At 39.7% G+C, this 20,495-nt stretch overlaps 1 protein-coding gene across 6 annotated transcripts in view; it reads right to left on the bottom strand.

Moving 5' to 3' along the window:
- Positions 1-457: 457 nt before the first annotated feature.
- LOC129187060 (LIM domain and actin-binding protein 1-like) overlaps positions 458-20,495 on the bottom strand; it is a 33,545-nt gene continuing 13,507 nt past the window's right edge. For 3 of the 6 annotated variants that reach the window (XM_054785985.1, XM_054785984.1, XM_054785982.1), the window contains 7 exons: positions 12,678-13,178; positions 8,676-8,730; positions 8,461-8,552; positions 6,975-7,053; positions 6,384-6,418; positions 6,172-6,305; positions 1,747-3,328 (listed from right to left, as the gene is read on the bottom strand). In XM_054785985.1, coding sequence (XP_054641960.1) covers positions 2,326-3,328; positions 6,172-6,305; positions 6,384-6,418; positions 6,975-7,053; positions 8,461-8,552; positions 8,676-8,730; positions 12,678-13,178 — 1,899 coding nt within the window. In that variant the 3' untranslated portion in view covers positions 1,747-2,325. Of the gene's footprint in view, positions 3,329-6,171; positions 6,306-6,383; positions 6,419-6,974; positions 7,054-8,460; positions 8,553-8,675; positions 8,731-12,677; positions 13,179-14,991; positions 15,160-20,495 lie in introns of those variants that run through there. The other 3 variants (XM_054785986.1, XM_054785987.1, XM_054785983.1) reach the window with 3 other exon arrangements.

The raw sequence follows: 20,495 nt of genomic DNA, 5'->3' as shown, positions 1-20,495 counted from the left end.
GATGGGTCCATCATAGTGGAAAAGTCATTGTTTCTGGTGGAAATCATTTCAGTGTAACACCAAACAATTGACGGAACGTAAAAGGCGACGCTAAATTAATCTGAAACAAAGATATGAGCACAAAATAACAACGGTAGTACACGATTCACAATCATGAGGGCTCATGTTTTAACTGTGCTGGCTTCATGTCACTTTTGGCGGCGGAGGAATAATTCTTGCACCGTTTGGAGTAGGTAACGATAGCTGCAAGCTAGGCCAAGTTTGTGGTGTTTCATCTTATCATTTAATGGATTTTATCATTTATAACCGCTATACAATATCAATGTTACAAAAATTTTGAAATTTGCAAAATCAAGTCTGATTTATTTTGATAAAAATCTGATAAAAACATGCCTTGAACTTTAATTTGATACCTCATTCACCTCTCTACCCCAGATATTAAAGAAGAGAAGATTTTATACATGAAAATAGTGCCTTCATTTGATCTCCATTGCTTTAACATGAGTCTAGACCAGGTGTGAGCAAACTACGGCCCGGGGGCCACATGCGGCCCGCCAAGCGTTTGTATCCGGCCTGCCAGTTGCTTCCAAAGTATTTGAACCTTAAACATACGAGCTGGCAACATGACTTGCACGTAGTCAGTCAATGTGAGACGACCTTTTGATGGTTTAAGTAGCTTTTCACACGCCGTGATCCAAACAACGTCCCACTGTCTGGGACGTTCACATACTATTTCATAGTCAATCACAGTTCATATTGTGTATCACATCCTTTATTCATGTACATTCTGGGTGTCTTAGTCAGTAAAAAAAAACCTGTAAAATGGAATTGTTATTGGATGTGGTCTGATGTCTAAAGTGCTCCTGAAAAAAGTGACACAAGCACATTCATATAGCAGATTGTATGACACTGTAATTCCAGGTGGACTGTTAGTTACAAGCCTCAAAGAGTGTGCATGTATCAAATATATAGTGTTAATTTTCTTAACTCAATGCGGCCCCTGAGTCAAAAAGTTTGCCCACACCTGGTCTAGACAAAGGCTGTGATCGACTCACGGCTTGGCAAGTACAACCGTACTCCAAAATGTAATAATTTAGGCTGGGAAAATCTATTTTAAAGGTCAGCAAAGTAGCCATTTACATTTTTTTGATAATCAAAAAGTCCAGGGAAGAAAGTCAAATGTCATATTTTTCATGTACAGTATATGTCTCACCCCACACTAACCACAATACAAGTGCAACTACATTTTTTTAATGAAATTTCGTCTGCAGATGGATATTAAATTAATATCCCATATACCTTTTATCTTGTCCTATAGCTCCGGTAAGTTGCACTTAATTTTCCAAGCACTAATTTGATTTGATGTGGTCCAACACTCAACATAAATCCGATACGAAATGGATAAAAAAGTAATAATCTACCTAACAAACATGCATACGAATGAAAATACACTCGATATATGAAAAAATAGCATTTCTAAGCACGTCCGCACGAACTCAGTGTCATCGCTAAAATAGGGGTTTTGTCACCTTGCTATACACAGGAGTGTTCGCTACGTGCTCGTGGGTAAGAGTTTTCCTACCTTTACGTGACGCTTTTGTTTCACACGGGTTCAGTTACGCTGACTAGTTTCACCTTTGAGTCGCACAGCAACTATGGTGCGTTAAAGGACATAAAGTGAAGCCTAAAGACACAAACAAGAAAAACATTTTAACAGCGGCACATGTTACCTGTGTTATAAGTATAAATTATTCATGAGTTTTCGACGGTAAAAAGGCCTATTTTCGGATTTTTTTTTTTTTTTTTTTACCAAAAAAATAAGTGACGGAACATGAAAATAAACACCGAAGCAGATGATTGTCTTTAATGACTATACATTTTATTGTGCTTTAACAACTTTAAAAAAGTACTGGTGGACTGGAGTGATTAAAAAATTAGAAAACATTTCATCGGTGGCACTTTTTACTTACAAAAACATTTTTTTGGAGCTCATACAGAAGACCAAACACTAAAAAGTCAGAAAAGATATCAATCAGAAGATCTGTGTGATAGTAAGAAGATTGGAACGTTCCAAAGGCTGAAAATATTACACCAATGTGACTCTCTTTGCATGATAATAATAATATTCATAAGGCTACATGATGTTGGCAACAACACTGTTGTCCATTCACGCAAAATTGGGACGGTTAAGGCTTAAAATTGAGATTTTGAACACCTGAGAAAGTTCCAGTCTGACTGTAGGGACGTGTTAAGACAGGAATGAGACAGTTGAGAAATGAGAGGCAGCTGTAGCAACACACACAGCCGATGAGATGTTCTTGTCACTCAGTCGTCATCGTCGTCGTAGTAACGGTTCCTCTTGATGATGTCCTCGGGAGTCATCTCCTCGTCGTCGCTCTCCTCTTTGTCCTCCTCCCAGAAGCCAACATCCTGCGAGGCGCGGTTGTGTTTTGGCAGGGCGGGAGGCGAGGGGGACGTGGAGATGTCTGGAGAGATGCTCCTAAGCGAGCCTTCCTCCGCCGCCGGACTTCCTTCCTGTGCGTGCCGGCCTCCTTCCTGCTGAGTCTCCGCCTCCTCGGGGTTGCGTTCCTTCGAACTTGTTGCTTCTTCATCGATCTTCTCCTCGTCTGTCTTGCTCTGCAACTCCACTTTCTCTTGGGGTTTTTCCTCCAGCGATGCTCTCCATTCCTGCAGGGCCTTGAGGGGGCGTCGAGGCTCCCTGAGGATGGGGGCCGGTTCGGGGTCGAGCTTGACGGCCACTGTGAAGGGTCGAATGCGCTCCTTGAGAGAGGAGCTCCTCCTCAGGGTCTTCAGCTCAGCACGCTCAGCACTTTGGGACGACGTTGATAATGATGATGGCGAATCGTCCTCCGGAGGCCACTTGGCCCTCCAAGTGCGGCCAGAAGCAGCCCCCTCGGCGGCCGGGCTGCGTAGCCCTGTGCCAGAGTGGGCGTCGCCAGAAGGGGGAGGCCACGCAATCCTCAACCTGCGGGTCTCTGCCGGCTTCTCTGTGGAGCTAGCAGGTGTTTGCTTCCTCGTCACCATGTGGGCGGAGAGGCCCGTGACTTTGACAGGCGGCGACACCTCCACAGGCGACGTGCGCTGCTTCTCAGGCGCGCTCTCCACCGACGGCATCCTCGCCGGTGCTGCTTGTTCTTTGGTCTTCAGCGCCTCCTCGTCGTCTTCATCTCCATCCTTGCGATGCTGCCACAGCTCCTTGTGAGGCCGATGGCCAAATCCCTCGTCGTAGTTGCCCTTGGCTTTAAAGAGCTGGCTGAAGTGGGGCTTGCAGTACACGTTGCCGTGCAGGGACGCAAAGTTGCCCAGGCTGGAAACAAGAGAGATGCTGCTCACGTCAAATATTAAAAGTGACTTTTTAATGAGAGGAAGACGCGAACCATTGCACAAAAAGTTGGAATTCTGTACATGCTGAAGGAAGGTACAACTTACGCAGCTGTAGGGCGCCATTGCGGAATAAATGAATCGTCGGTTCGCACCATAAAAGTAAGAAGGAAAATAACACCAGGATGCAAAAAGGGCTGTAACTGTCTGCAACAAGACCACGGAGGGGCCGGGCAGCCTCTGTGGACACGGCTGGGGCAGAGGCATACATGAACAAATTTAAAGGGGGATATAAGCCTGAACAAGTTTTAGATATGGATGAGACTATTTGATTTATTTTAGAAACACTACATCGCTGATTCAGCTCATGGACCAAGCAAGGCGTGATCCCTGCTTTTAAGGCCTTCTATGCGCAGCATATATATTTTCTCATGTCTGAGAAAAGTGTATCAAGTGTGCGGTGAGGGGTTTTACAGCCTTAAAACATATATCGGTATTAAAAACCCCCCAAAAAAACGTCCTGTAAATGAAAAAACATGCACTGTAAACGAAAAAAACATAATAACTGAAAAAACATATGCTGTAAACGAAAAAATATATAATCAACGAGGAAATATATAAAAAAATGGAAAAAAAAAAATCAACTACTACACAGATTTCACTCAACACTGGTATTTTTTGGAACCTAACCCCCACGTTAAACGAGGGAACAGTGTATACCCCAAAATTTGGTCTGAATTCCAAATTGTGCCACCTCTGTGGTATTTGATGTTAGACGCTCCGACTGTTCATTTACGGGCATAACATGATTCTCTCTCTTTGACGTATGTTGAGGTTTTGCCTGCCTTATTTCCATTTCAAATTGGCCATGTTCTACAACTTTCGAGGCTTATTTCGAGGCAGTGACATACAACAGGCTTCGCTACACTTTTAAAATGACACCAGGGGCTCGGCCAGCTATCTGACAGTCAGCTACAGAATCGGGAGCTTGTTGAACCAAAGGTTTTGCGTGACTTCTTTCATGATGGCAGTTATGTTGCCTCTTTAGAGGCTTATGTAACAACAAAGCATATAATTACTTAAAGCAGGCTTTGCTACACATCTTAAACTATCTGTCAGTCAGCTACAGACATGGGAGCTGTAAGCTTCATCATGTTGTCCTTCAGCAACTAGGCTAACCTAGCATGAAGAGGCTGTTAAAATATTAGCATGTTAGCACTGTGCTAGTGTGGCTAGCGTTTGTGCCCTGTCCCACGGCCTAATGTTACGTTGTTGTATGTGGCATGTGGCATCCATTACGTTGGACAAGTGGGTACAGCACACAATAGCAATAGCGTTTCTTGGAGACACACAACCTCTCAGAGTTGAGCGTGGCCAAAAAAGACACAGCTCAGCATTAAAAGTACCGACACACAAAAGGGCGTGTTCCCAGTCGGGCTTATTAGAAATACAAAACACTTAACTGTCTAAATTCCATCAAGGCTAACACATTTCCAATATACCAGGGGTGTCCATAATGCGGCCCGGGGGGGCCTTTTGCGACCTGCAGCTGTTTTTATTAATTCGCCCACGGCACAAGCTAAAAATACAATTAAACAAGACAACAACAGCAAAAATGGGGGGGGGACGGCAGCAATTTTACAAGAAGAAAGTCTAAATATTAGGAAAATTTGGAAAATTAGGTTGGGGAAAAATGATATTACGAGAAGTAACAAAAAAAAGTCAAAAAAATAAAGTCACTAAATATGAGGAAAAAAGTTGTCATTTTATGAGAATAAAGTTGTAATATAATTAGGAAAAACGTCTTTTTTAGAAGCATAAAGTTGAAATATTAAAGGAAAGAGATTTTCTAAAGTTGTAATATTTTGACAAACAAAACTAAGAATGAAGTTGCGAATTTTAGAAAATTTTGTTGGGGAAAAAAAAGCTATGATATTAGGAAAATAAAGTCAACATATGAGAAAGAAGTTGTCATGTCACGGGGAAAAACAGCCATAATTTCACAAGAATAAAATCATAATATTATTAGGAAAAACATGTCATTTTTAGAGCATCAAGTTGAAATATTAAAGGAAAAAGACTTTCTGAAGTTGTAGTATTAGGGGAAAAAAGTATGTAAGATATTAGAAGAATAAAGTCACATCACGAGAAAAAACATTAATTTAGAAAAAAAAAAAGTCATTTACGGGAATGAAGTTGTAATATTCATATTAGAAATGTAATTTTTAGAAGCAGAAAGTAGAAATATTTAAGGAAAACTATATTTTCTGAAGTGGTAATATTATGAGAAACAAAACAAAGAATAAAGTTGCAAATTGGAAAATTTGGTTAGGGAAGAAACTCTAATATTAGGAGAATAAAGTCATAATATTATGAGAAAAAACAGTTGTCATAAATAAGTCAAGCTGGAATAAAGCCAAAACATTTTTTTTAAATGTAAATGTTGAAATATTTGGAAAAATCAACAACAGAAATGGAAAAACCCGCAAAAAAAGCATCATTTGAGGAGAATAAGCTGAAAGTAATAATAGGCTTTTTCACCCATATGCAGTTTTTTCTTAAAATACATAACGTCTTAGCATATTTCGTGTGTCGCTTTACAAAATATCAAAGTGGCAAAGTTGCATCCTGTCATTTTTCACTGTGTGGCGCTCGATTGAAAAAGTTTGGACACCCCTGCAATACAATATCATGGAATCTATTCAGACTAATTTAAACGTATTTGGTAAAAAAATTTAAAAAAAACACTGAATGAAACAATTGAACGTGTGTGTGTGCGTACGTGTGTGTGTGTGTGTGTGTGTGTGTGTGTGGTAATGGTGTAGCAACCTGAGCTTTGTGCTGCAGTGAAGGCAGCGGAAGCAGCTCTTGTGGTAGACGTGCTGAAGGGCCGCCAACCTCTCCACCGGGTACACGGTCTTCTGGCAAGCGACACACGTCTCCTTGGCTGGAGGGCAGAATTTCTAAACACACAGATAAAGACGCATCAACACGGGTTTGGAGTTTGGCTTTTAGCATGATCGCTGTACTGCCAGACTCACCCTGGATGCTTTGGCGGGCTCACTGCCGCTGCCGCCTGAAACATGCACAACACACACACCTCATGTTATATGCGTTATTAGTAAACAATGTTCATTTTTAGCAAGTTAGACATTTAACGTTAACATTTAAAGCTGCATTACACCCAAGGTCCTAATGCACTTACACTTCATAGCCAGCAGAGGCTCTGTTTATTCAGTCTTGTTACGCTACGATGGATTTTTAATTAATTGATTTTAATTTTATTAAAAATACGATGGATTTTTAGTAAAAAAAATTTTCCCAAGAAAAAAAATGTAACAAATATATATATATTTTTTAATGTAATAAAAAATATATTGTAGATTGAATTTTAACAATTAGATTACATTTAAAATTAAAAAAAATTTAAATTCACAGAAAACAGGGCATTATTTTCCTCAAAAAACATCAAATTTTTATAAGCGAGGAATCTACTTATTCCGATTTAAGAATACGCTTTTACATGCGTTGTTTTCTGCTTCCGACACAAGGACTCGTATCCAAACTGGAGCACATAAAAAGAACATGTCATTCATAAGTATGGCATTCGTCGGGTAAATCCAGTGACTCACCATTGCACTCGGGTGAAGGTGTGACTTTCTGGATGGCGGGTATGGATATTTTGGAGGGAAGCACCTCTGGCGAAACAGACTGAAGGACACACAAAAGCCAAAGAGGAAACAAAATGGCCGTTACATCCTTTTCTACTATTTGCTGTTCAACAACAGAGGCGGCAATCAATCAATATGCAGATTAAGAAGCACAATCATGCGTCTATATGTTAGCATATCTTATCGAAAAATGAACCGATTTGTGCTTTCCCTGTCTTAAGTTATTTGTGGTGGCCCGCCACGGATACATTTGGACTGCCACAGATTGATTTAGCACTACTTTTTTTTTTTTTAACTTGGATTTTTTTTTTTTTAGTAACATTTTGTCAAAGTTGTTGAAAATCTCCACCACAGCTGGAGTTTAATGTCGTTGCCAAGTACGTAAATTTGAAGATGTGCTCACCTTCCATCGCTCCATATGAGTAGCCTGTAAGTCCAATGAAAAGCATGGCTGGAACTTCAAATGTGAAAATAAAATCTCACAAACATTGAAGATGCATGCTTTTCAAATGGAAGCTGACAAACTGTGACAGGTTACAGTAGTGTATCGTTGTGTCAGTAATCTTTTACAATTGCAGCGTATAGTGTACGTACATTGCACAATAAAAAAATGCAAAAAGGCTGAAGAGACGCTTGGCAACAACTTGTAATTCTGGGTCACTAACGTCCCAAAAAACATTATCAAAACACTCACTTTGCAATAAAAAAATTAAGTTTGTATCAAGACACTGCAGCTGTTTTTATTAATTCGCCCACGGCACAACCTAAAAATGGAAAAAATTAAGTTTGTATATTTTTTATATCCAGTAATCCCTCATTTATTGAGATTAATTGATCCAGACCGGACAATGATAACTGAATTTCCGCAAAGTAGGATTCTTTACTATTTCTAAATGAAATATTTTTGTAGTTAGAGCAAAGGAAACCTGTTTGCAACCTTCTAAATACACTTTTAAACATTAATGAAGCCCTCTAGACATGAAGTAACACCCCTATAGTCACCTTTGCACTCCTATTACCCAATATAGTAGACATCATATGAGGAAATAAGACATTTAAGACATAAATATGAACAAATATAGACTCACACGTTAGCATTGGGAGAGTTCCTAGCTGTTCTTTTTTTTACTTCCTGTTGTGTACAATACTAACTGCGGTGGCTATTGTCTCATCAGTGTAACATTACCGACACGTAGTGACCAGTGTAGAATGCTACACATCATCACAATGTCTTTGAATGCATCTTCTGAATGCCTTATTTGTATTCTATGCCATTTAGTCATTTTTATGCTTGAAAATGCTTCACTTCGGCAAAAAAAACAAAGTTAAATGTGCTTGAATATGCATATTTTTGGACTCATGATATTGACTCATTAATATTTTTTGAAAACGATAAGAGTGAAGTGAAACAACAAACAAGGGACTGAAAGATTTGTGTAAAACTCACAGTTTTAGAGGCACTTTGTTTGGAAGCAGCAGCATTGTATTTGGCCAGCTTCTCCCTCAGCGAGGACTTCTCCAGCACACGATCACACACTGCTGGAACACAATCACATCACGTGTTATTTATTGTAGCGGTAAGGTCACATGAATGTGAAATAACCATCAATCACGTGTATTCAGTTTCTCCTGAATCTAGCATAAAGGTGAAATCAATCTCACCAGAGGTGTGGTCCATATCTTCTGATGAGGTGCTTTTTAGAATGGGTCTGCCACCCTGGATGGAGCAAACAACGATGGGAGATGTTTATGCACCAGCTTCATTCAATCGGTGCCTTTATTTTTAAGCTTATCATTGCTAACAGGCCACTTCCATGTGCCTTCCTGCCTTTCACCAGCACCATACAGTAAATGTTAGCTTCCCATGGTGTTTTACTTACAATGCTTTTATTTAGTACACGTAGCATCGAGGAGAGAACTGTGGGTGATGGTGAATACGATCCAATGAGAGCACTGCTTAGGCAAGGTGGAGATAACACACGTCTCAAGGATGAAACAGCCTTAGGTCAGGAATGTTCCTACATTCCTCTGCTGGCCAAGGTGACGCCTCATTGGATAGTTTTTTTTCTTCTTTTTAAAGCGCCATGAGAGCAGGCGTCATAGGAGATACTCTCTGAATGAAAACTAATATTTAAGGCACGAAGGAAAATTTTGCACAGTGGATCCAGGAACATTTGCCATTCAGCATTTGCAACCCCGCAAATATGCCGAGTTTGTTTTATGTGCTAGCATAATGAACCAAATAACCATCAAATCTTACCTTTATGCATTCCCACATAGTATCAGCATTTGGGACCAAATATGAGGTGAAAGAAAAAGGCGAAAAATACAATATGGTAGTCTATCTGTGCAGTGTAGGACAGAGATGGTGAGTTCAAGGGCTGTTGAACAAGGTAGGACAGGTCGCCGCTCGCAAAAACATGAAAAAACTGGGGGATTTCTAACTATATATATTTTTTAAATAAAATAATGGCCCAATAATGTCCCAAAATTGATATCCATTTACATGAAATTTGATGTAGTGTTACAAATTGATATATAAAACAAAATTGAAGTATGTTTTTTTGATGTATTATTGCCTCTCAAAGTTCAGGCAGTCCGGTTTGGCCCCAAAGACAGACCAGTGGTTGGGGACCTCTGATTACAGGAAGCAAGCCATTGTGTCAAAAACAGACATTTTTATGGGCGTCTCAATCCCTCGTTTATCGCGGTTAATTGGTTCCAGAGTTTCTGTGAAGTAGGATTCCTTTTGAATGGAATATTTTCATAGTTAGGGCATAGAAAACCTGTTTACGACCTTCTAAATGTAATTGTGAGCATTATTAGAGCCCTCTAGGCATAACATAAAACCACTATAGTCACCTTAACACTCTTATTACCCAATATAGTAGACATAAGTGAAAATAAGACATAAAAAAGACTCACACTTCCTTCCAGTTTCTGTACAGTACTGTGGCTTCTGTCTCATCAGTGTAACATTACTGACACCTAGTGACCAGTGTAACATACTACATATCACAATGTCTTTGAATGCGTCTTCTGAATGCCTTATACTGTATTTCTATTTTACTTCATTTAGCCATTTTTATGCTTGAAAATGCTTCATTTAGGCATAAAATCCGCTTAAATATGCATACATTTTGCCTATAATAAGACATTCAACCACGGAACAGCAATGATTTATTCATTCATATATTTTTGAAAAACCGTCAAGTCGAGGGATTACGTACTCGTGTTTTTTCGCCATTCACTGGTCAGTCGGTAACGGAACCCCGTAGACACTCGCACTTGAGCATCCGCAACCCCGCAAATGTGTCTATTTTTGTCTATGAACATTTGTTCCACAGAAAACGCATGTCATTCAGCAAGTCGGTAATAATTTCTAAATATGTGACAATACAGGTCAAATGTACAGCATACATGTACCAGCCCACAATTACTATTATTACTAGGGATGTCCCAATCCGCATTTTTTGGCTTCCAATCCAATCCAATTTTTTTTTCATAGTCTTGTCGATCCGATCTGGTACCGATCCTTTTTTCATTTATTTTTTCTTTTTTTCAAATAATAAGCTTTTGTTACAAACATGAATTTGTGGAATTGAATATGGTTATGACAATAGCTCTTCAAAGCATTAAAAATAATGCAACCAAAGTATTGCTGAATGTACTTTTTTATTACACAGCAAGACCAACAACATTGTATGGCTTTTGTAAAAAAAAAAAAAAAAAAAAACCTCTGAGTCAGTCCCTAATCCAATAAAAAATCCAATAAAAGTCCATCCAATAAAAAATAAAATTATTTTAAAAAAATGGGTGTGCTAAATAATTTTAGGGTAGGACTAATCATTTGACTTGGTTAGAGATCAATTTGTGTTGTGATTTAGAATATATGACACCTTCATTAACAAACTCTCTTCAACGCAATAGTAATTTATTGACAGCCCCTAGTATAAAGAACCAGTGGCTAGAGCAGTACTTCCTGTGCATGCTCCCCGCACAATGACGCAGCAGTCCGGGCTACAGAGCCGAATATCCAACGTCTAACCGAAACTAACTTCACCACGGTACGCCGCAAACATAACTGCATGGTGGTGTTGCGTTTTCTTCTTTTCTTCTTTTTGCGGGTGGAGGGAGTCGACTCGCAACAAGCTTTGAGACGCATTACCGCACCTACAACGTTGGGAGTGAGGGCCAGAGTTCCGAACGTAACCGGATCGACCCGATCTCGTGGCGTAAACCAATATTATTCGATCTTCAAAATACAGCGGATCGGCATCCTAAAGATTGGTTTGGGCCATCCCTAATTATTACATGTTTATTTCTTTATGCGTCAAGCATTGAGGTGTTACACTTTGTTGGACAGTCCTTGAACACACCATATTTGCGTGAGGCAAAGCAAAAGTGAAACGTAGTGCTGTGGCCTCGTGTGCGGCGATGTTTTCCAACCAAATTTGCTCGCTTTTACACACGCGTGCCTACCAGTGCTTTAAAGGTGTGTAATAAATTACGTGCTGTTGTGCAGAGCGCATTGAGCTGTGTGAGGCAATCCGTTGTATGGAGGTTAATAACAGCGCCACCATGTGGTGTATTTGTCAGAAAAACAATAGCACAGGCGAGTAGCTGTGCACGTCTTGACACATTAACATTTTGTGTGCCGCGATTCAGGAGTAGAAAGAAGCATTGTGTTGACAGCAAAGTGAGCTTTAACTTGTTGGAACTTCTTACCAGCTCTGGTCACTATCTTGTGGTTTCCCAACAGACAACCAACAAATGAACATCTACTTAAACACTAAACGAGGGTAGGCTATGAATCATTTTGGATCAACTTGTGACTCTGAACAAACTGCAAAACCGGTTGGCTGACTGACTAATTAGTGGTTGTCAAGTGTTTTCTTTGCAAGTAATGGATGAGACTATTTATAGTGGCACAATAGATTACGTTACGGGGTTACGTTCCAAGAACCCCCAGTAACCGGCTATCGTTCCAGGCCTAGTGCCCACGAGACTTTTTTTTTCCTCAATGACAAATATTGTCACATTTTAATCTTGCGAGATCTTGTGACAGCTGGGAGTCACGCAGGTAATGGGAAGAATATCACGTACTTTACAGCAGCATTTTATATGCAGCAATCCAAACAACCACAAAATGTCCACACACAATGTAACCAACCCCACTGCACCATGTGGGCATACAAATAAAACATCTACGCACAACAACTGGAATATTTTGGTAGTTAGAGCATAGAAAACCTGTTTACCACCTTTTTAAATTCAGCTTTTATCATTATTAGAGCCCTCTAGACATGAAAAAACACGCCTATAGTCACCTTTCCACTTGTATTACCCAATATAGCAGACAAAATAAGAGAAAGACAAAGACAAACAACAGAAACAAGACATGTTAGCATTGGGAGAGTTCCTTGTTCTTTTTTGACCATTTTTTTCATCAATATAACATTACTTGACATTTAATGAACAGTGGAGAATACGACATATCATCACACCGCCTTTGAACGCGTCTTATGAATGCCTTATATTTGTATTTTTTTACTTCATTTAGCCATTTTTCTGCCATATTGGCTACCGTAAACCACGTTTGCTGTTTTTTATCACATAAAGTGTGATGAACTTAAGACAGAAATCGTCAAAGCAGATGCTCACCTTTTCTGGGGTGTCATCCATCCTCTGAAACCTCATCTTCAGGTCATTTAATAGCACGTTTGCTGTCTCCCAGGAGGCATGGGGACTGGCTGGAACTTGCTCTTCAAGATTTTCTCGTGTCTCAAAGGGTGTTGGCACATCTTTGTCCATCCCCTTCTCTTCTTCTTCTTCTTCTTTTTCTCCTTCTCCTCCTCCTTCTTCTCCTTCTCCTTCTTCTGCTGCTGCTGCTGGCGGAGTCGTGCAGGGCTTCAAAATATCAGTGGTCGGACTCGGCGGTTCTTCCGGAGAAAGCTGCGGGGGGCGCTCCGGGCTCTTTGGAGGAAGGGGCTGCTCACTGCTCACGGAAGCGGCCCCGGCAGGGACGTGCGGCGCGCCGTGAGATAATATCGGTGAAGAGATGAACGGAGCCTTGTCTTGCGCGCCGACGTTCCCGGCTTGCTCCCAGCGCTTCTTCAAAGCACTCAGGTTGTTTGATCGAAGGGAGGATGCGCTCTCAAAGCCCTGCAAGACAACACAAACATTTTACAACCTCTGAAACACGCACAGATAAAAACAGAAATAATTATACCTTTTCTCTGCATGGACAAGCTTTACATGAATGATCTTGGTATCTAAGTATAGGGAAGATTTTGAGGATTACTACAGACCAGAGGTGCATCCCGAAGGACATTTGCAGCCGTGGCTGTTTTTTCATTGGCCTGCGGCACATTTTCACAATATAATTTAACAAGAAAACTCGCACAGAGTTGAAATAATAAAGAAAAAATACACATTTTTTAGAAGTCGTAATATCACATAAGAAAACAAAATAAAGTTGTAATTTTTGGAAAATTAGGCTGGGGGAAAAACGGGATAAATTTCTAAATATCATGGGAATAAAGTTTGAGAAGAAAATTTAAGATTAAGAAGAAAGTTGAAATAGCAGCAAAAATGGGAAAAAGGAGCAAAGAGCGAAGTTGATACCAAAGCTTTTTCACCTACCTGTATATCACAAATTTGATAATAATGTCTTATTTATGTCTTATATGTCTTATTTTCTCTTGTTATATCTACTGCTATATAACACAAGCACAGAGGTAACTATAGGGGCGTTATTTCACGACTAGAGCAGTGGTTTTCAACCGGTTTGGCTGTTGTCATATATCTTATATTTTAAGGGACTGTTCTCAACACATCATATGCTGTAGCGCTCAAGACGCTCTTTACGGACGCTTTTCTCCAGCACATGTCTGCAGCTTTGTGTCAGATGGACAGCACTTTAAGTCTCCACTTGACGTCCTTCCTCTCCCATTCAAGCTTTACGGTTGCGCAGAAACATGGCATGCACATCGAGAAGGTGCAGCAAGCAAATCGACATCAACGTGAGGTGCATTCACAAACATTGGGTCATTTCATTATTTTTTTGGTTTTTCCCCAGGCAAAGACCTGCAATGCACTAAAAACGGCTCTGCGACCCACCTTTGAGTCCCGGCCCACCAGTTGAGAAGCACTGGTCTAGAGGACTCTAATAATGTTATGTTAACCGTATTTAGAAGGTTGTAAACAGGTTTTCTAGGTTTTCTGTGCTCCAACTATAATATAAATATTCAATTTATAAATAAGGAATCCTACTTTGCGGAAATTCACTTATCACGGTCGGGTCTGGAACTAATTAAGCATGATACAAGGGATTACTGTACTGTGGCTCGCATCACAGAAGCAACCCAGCTGATCCCAGACCCTGGTTCTGGTGGCTTTAGAAGGTTCAGTGGAGCAACATGCAGTGCTGAGACCTGGCAGGAATATTCTCCAAAGGAAATGCCTGAATCTTTCCACTTGACTTTACTGGCACATTAGGAGAGCAGCTGTTAAAAGTCAGATAATACCGAAGATGTCTTTGCTGAGGCAGCTTGAGGCGACGGCCGGCTCAAGACGGCACTAACAGGGCCGAGCATGCTGGTGCATTCCATTCCCAACACACAACAATTTCACCTTTATTAAAAAACACTGAGAGCGGCTCTGTTCCCCATTCATGCAAATAAAACACGCAACAGCAGGCTACGTGTGACCTTCACAAACTTCCTGAATTGTGAAAGAAGAATGACAAGTCCAAGAAAAGAGGATCTAAATTTCACCCTTATAATAAGCTCATCAATCTCAGCAATGTCTGAACATCGTCTGCTACTGTTGCAGCCATTTGAACACTATCATATTCATAAATCACTAGAATGACTACAAATTACATGATAACAGAATGACAAATCAGCACATGGCAGGACCAGAATCAAAGAAAGAGCCAAAAAAAGACTATTTTAAGGAGAAAGGAAAAATAAACCTGTGGGTATGGCGAGCCAGGGAGAGGTAAAAACAAAGGAGGCGGCGAGGTATGCGAGCGTCCTCCTCCTGGTCTTCTACACATCAGTGAGAGGTGGAATTCAGCCAGATGTTATAGCCACCAGACTAAATATGCTCCCACGACTTTAGTCCAACCCCTTTGACACCCGGCAAGACAGGCAGAAAGCAAAGTAAAGAGCAGGAAATGAATGCACATTCAAAGTTAACTCTTTGTTTACTCATGCATAGAAGGCTCTTTATTCCAAGCCGGCACATGTGCCATACTCCTGCAGTAAAAGCTGCTCCTGGTGATGCATTTAGTCTGACGTGGCTCATTTTTTCTTGGAACACACACACACGCAAAAACTTTAATGGAGCAGATGAATAAATACACATCAGTGATGCTCAAAGTGAGAGTATGTAAATGTTACAAATTTAAAACTAGTATATTTCACATTAAAGGTGGTCTGACACGCATACAAGGAATCCCTCGCAACTTCTCCCGTTCGGATTTCTCGGCTTCACAGTTTTTCAAAAATATAATGAATAAATCATACAAGTTCATGGTTGAATACGGCCATTACTAGTAGGGTTGGGCATCGAGTCTCGAGCATTGATGGGAACTGGGACTAACATTGCGATTCTCCCGGGATCATTTCAATGTTTTTTTTCTATTCCTAGTTTCGATGCCCACTTCACCAACCGGAACGTATAGCCACAAACACCAACGAAGAAGCAGTTGCTAAAGTTTGGCTTAACACTTCATAAAAAAAAAAAATGTAAAAGAGATTGCAGGACCAACATGATTAACACCTCCGGATTCGTGGTGTAGAAATAACAGAGTGCCCCGTCTTTGATGAGCTACGTCGGACTTCCTCTAAGGAGACAGAATCAGGGAAGTGAAACAATAAATGATGTCCATCTCCGAGGGTTTCAGGATGCTCGCTGATGCCGTGGAAGTTTGGCGTAAATAAAGGAGGGGAGCTACGACTACGGCTAGGCAAGTTTATTCATGTGCACAGTCCGTCTCTATGAGCAACAGTCACGAGACCTTCTCAACATACCCAACAATATAGAACAAAATAAGGCTGTCATTAAAAAGCAGCTTACACCAACAATGAGGCAGCAAACAAAGTATACTACTTTTCAAACGTAACATTTTTTTTGTCATAGTGAAAGATAGAAAGAAAATTGTATAAAATATACAGTATGCTCCAATCGAATGGGTTGATATTTACTGTATATACTGGTTGAAAATAGCTCTGTGAGAAATTCATCGTAAAGTTGATAAAAAAAAAGTTCACACATTATCATTAGAAAATTTAGCATTTCATCCAAAAAGAACTGTAGTTAGGGCTCTCATTTAACCCATGCAAACTTTTATGATCCTCCGCCTTAAAAGGATCGAAATTAAGTAATCTTTCAAATACAAACAATGCCAAACCCTAATTATTCGTTAAATTAAGAGCATTTCTTGCCTAAATTAAGCTTTTTCAAGCATAAAAATAGCTACATGAACTCAAATACATATACAATGGTCCCTCGCTACATCACTGTTGAAACATCGCTCCCTCACTCTATGACCTTTTTTTCAAAAGTTCATTAATAAATGACTGCTGTTGTTTGATGGGTGACTATGGACTAGTATTTGTCATATCTAGAATTCTGGTCACTAGGCGTCAGTAATGTTACTAGGGATGTCCTGATCCAATCTTCAGGATCAGGATTGGCTGCCGATCCGCTGTATTTTGAAGATCGGATAATATTAGCTTCTGCCACGAGATCGGGCTGATCTGCTTGCTGTATAACGTTCGTAACTCTGGGCCACACTCCTATATGGCAGGTGCGGTAATGCGCCTCAAAGCTGGTTGCCACTCGACTCCCGCCACCCGCAAGGAGAAGAAAACGCAACACCACCATGCAGACATGTCCGCGGTGTACCGTGGTGAAGTTAGTTTCATGTTGGACGTTGGACATTCGGCTCCGTAGTTACAGCAGTCGTTCCCCCTCACTGTGCCCGATCTGCTGTGTCATTGTGCGGAGGATGTGCTGCTCTAACCGCTGGTTGTTTATACTACGGATTGTTAATAAATTACTATTGAGGTGGAGAGTTTGTTAAAAAAAAAAGTCATAAATTCTGAATCACACCACATACTGATCTATAACCATGTCAAATGACTATTCCTACCCTAAAGGTATGCCAATTTTTTCCAATTTTATCTGGATGGACTTTTATTGGATCTTTTATTGGATTCGGGACGTGACTCACAGAGGTTGGTTACAAAAGCAAAACAATGTTGGTAATGTTGTGTAATAAAAAAGTAAACTCAGCAATACTTTGGTTGCATTATTTTTAATGCTTTGAAGAGCTATTTTCATAACAGTATTCAACTCCACAAATTCATGTTTGTAACAAAAGCTTATTATTAAAAATAAATAAATAAATAAAAGGATCAGTCCCGGATCGGATTGGATTGGCAAGACTGCAAAAAAAAAAAAAAAAAAAAAAAAAAATCACGTCGGAAGCCAAAAAATGTGGATTCGGACATCCCTAAATGTTACATTTATAAGACATGACATTAGATTACATTACCTTCTTGTCGGACATGACGGTGAAAAGATCACCCATTTAGTGTGTAAGTGACAAGTTCCCCACTCCATTTAAACCCTTTCTTAGGTTTAGAACAAGTAAATTGGAAAGGCTAACTAGTTAGCTATGCTTGCGGTGGCTGTGTCGTAAATGTGACTTAAAAAGGTAAAAATCGTATTTAGAAAGTCATAACCAGGTTTTCTATGCTCTATAACTACAAAAACATTCCATTTATTGATATTGAATCTTAAATGGCAGAAATTCACTTATCACGGACGGGGAACAATTTAAGCACGATAAACGAGGGAGGACTGTATAATGCATTCAGAAGACATTCAAAGATCTTGTATTGGTATGTAGTATTCTACACTGGTCACTAGGTGTCAGTAATGTTACTGTTATGTTTGGAGACACACAAGCACCAGACTTGATCACCATAACGCGCTTTTATTGCATCTCTGAACGATGTCAAAACAGGCACAGCAATCCCTAACACAGATTACAACAGTAGCCGTAACCTACGCCAAGATAAAACTCAACTCTGGCGACATCACTTCCTGCCACTCCCCACTCCCTTAGCACCAGAACACTTTCACAGCAACACACACAAGCAAGAGTCTTATACCTGTATATGTCTTAAATGGCTTATTTTGTTGTCCTATATCTACTATATTGGGTAATAGGAGTGTAAAGATGACTATAGAGTTGTTATTTTATGTCTTGAGGGCTCTAATGTTAAAACCCGTATTTAGAAGGTCATAGACAGATTTTCTATGGTTTAATTACCATAATATTCCATTTATACATAAGGACTCTACTGCAAGTAAATTTTCTAGGTTTACATTTAAATTATTTTAAATTATTTAATTGTGCGCACGTGTGAAAGCTTTATTGCCATACAAGACATACAACTAAATTACCACAGCAACAACCGTTAGATTAGAATATAAAATATCATATGACAACAACAACTATGCACACATGGAGGATAACCATGTCAACATACTGAATAATCCTTTAATATCTCCCATTCTACTTATGTCTCTGGCAAAGGTGCAAACCAGAAACTGTGGGCCAGCACCTTGGATCGCTGAACAAAATTGCAAGTAAATTTACGAGCAATGACTACTTCCACTTTTGTCGATCCACTGTAGTATCATATTTAAATCACAACAGAACATCTCCATAGCAACTAGAGTAAACAATACGCTCAAATCACTCTGTAGCCTGACTTAGGCTGTTTAGCAAAAGAATATTCAGTGAATGTTTTATACTTTTCCATAACTCTTAACATATAAAGACACATACAAGACCGTGGTGTCACACGTGGTACACAAGCAATACTTGCCAAAAATCCCCGCAGCTCCTTTAATGTCGCCGTGGGCTTTTTGGCAGCCTCTCTGATCACATTTCTTCTGGACTTTACACCAATTTTGAAGATATCTGAAGGCATTGGTATCGACCCTGTACTGCATTTTCTAATTTTGTTAATGATGGTCTTCATTGTGAACTACAGTACTGTATCTTGTAGCTGACTTGCTATACACCTTGCCAAGCAACTATTTGCACAGACGATACCTTTTAACTATGATCCCTTTTATGACTTTTATTCATCTTTGTGACCACGCCATTTGCTTTATGATGAATAAAACATCAGGAAAGAGTGTTGATTAGTTGGACCAAGAAGGGTACCCGGGTGGTCACGCGTATGGTGTATTTGTTTCAGAAATGCTTCATAAGTTACATTAAGGAACGTCATTTTTACATTTGCATAATTCAGCATGTCTGAAACAAAGGAGGAGTTGGCACAGCTTATTTAGGCTGAATCCCAATTCTACTCCTTGCCCCTTCGTTTTTGTGCGTTCACGAGAATCAAGTGGTGTCACAATTCTCCTTAAATCGAGTGGTAAGAGATAAATGCTAAAGGGTGTACAATGTGTGGTCGGGACCAGACTTGACAAGAAGGGACACAAGACTCCAGCGGCTGAGCAGAGACCAAAAGAAGCATATAAATGTAAGTAATTAAGCTTAATTATTGGTTTGCACAGTAATGAGACTCGTGTTAGATATTCAATCATTTGCTACTCCACGTAAATATTCATCATGTTTTGAACTGTTAGTTGTCACTAGTTATAGCTAGTCGGCTAACACCGATATCTAACGTCACTGCAATCTACTGCATTTCATAAGTGATTAGACAATGATTAGATAGCGACCAAATTAGCCTGTCAATTGCAAGTTGTATTTTAAAATAGCTCACTAGCGAGGGGAAGCTACATGTACACTCATATAATTGATTAGTTAAGTATGTTTGCTGTGAATTATAGCCACCAGAGTCCATGAACAATTGTAATAGTGAGATATGTTTATTGTATTCAGCATACATACAGTATGGATGGTCAGGAAGTGAGCTAAATAAAACATGTAAACAACATGACCATATGTGCACAGCACACCACATTATCAAAGCTTATGCAACTTTTGCAATCTAACGTTGTCCCATCTTTTTTTTTTTTTTTTTTACCATTACTCTATACAGTAGACGCCCCTACAACGTAAATAATCCGTTCCGAGAACGTTTACGTGATAGGGTTTTTACGTTATACGAAGCGTAAAATACATGTAAATAGCCTAATCCGTTCCAAGATCTTCCCAAACTCACCCCTTTGGCCCTTCAAAATATTTAAAGTCCACCAAATATTGGTGGGAAAATATAAGAAAACGTTAGCATAAACATAGTAGAGTAACATTCCAATATAAAATAAGGTAATAAATAAGATGACTGTAAATGAATAAAACTGAAAAACAAAAACAATCAACTAGTTTAAGGGGGACTACGATGAGGAAGGGAGGTTGAAGGGAGAAGCCTGTCTCTCACACAACCTCCCGTATGCGCTGTATAAATCAGCCAATGA

This window comes from Dunckerocampus dactyliophorus, chromosome 8, assembly GCF_027744805.1.
Source record: "Dunckerocampus dactyliophorus isolate RoL2022-P2 chromosome 8, RoL_Ddac_1.1, whole genome shotgun sequence".
NCBI classification, from domain to species: Eukaryota; Metazoa; Chordata; class Actinopteri; order Syngnathiformes; family Syngnathidae; genus Dunckerocampus; species Dunckerocampus dactyliophorus.
The sequence above is the reverse complement of the archived record's forward strand: the minus strand, read 5'-3'. Positions and strand labels throughout refer to the sequence as shown.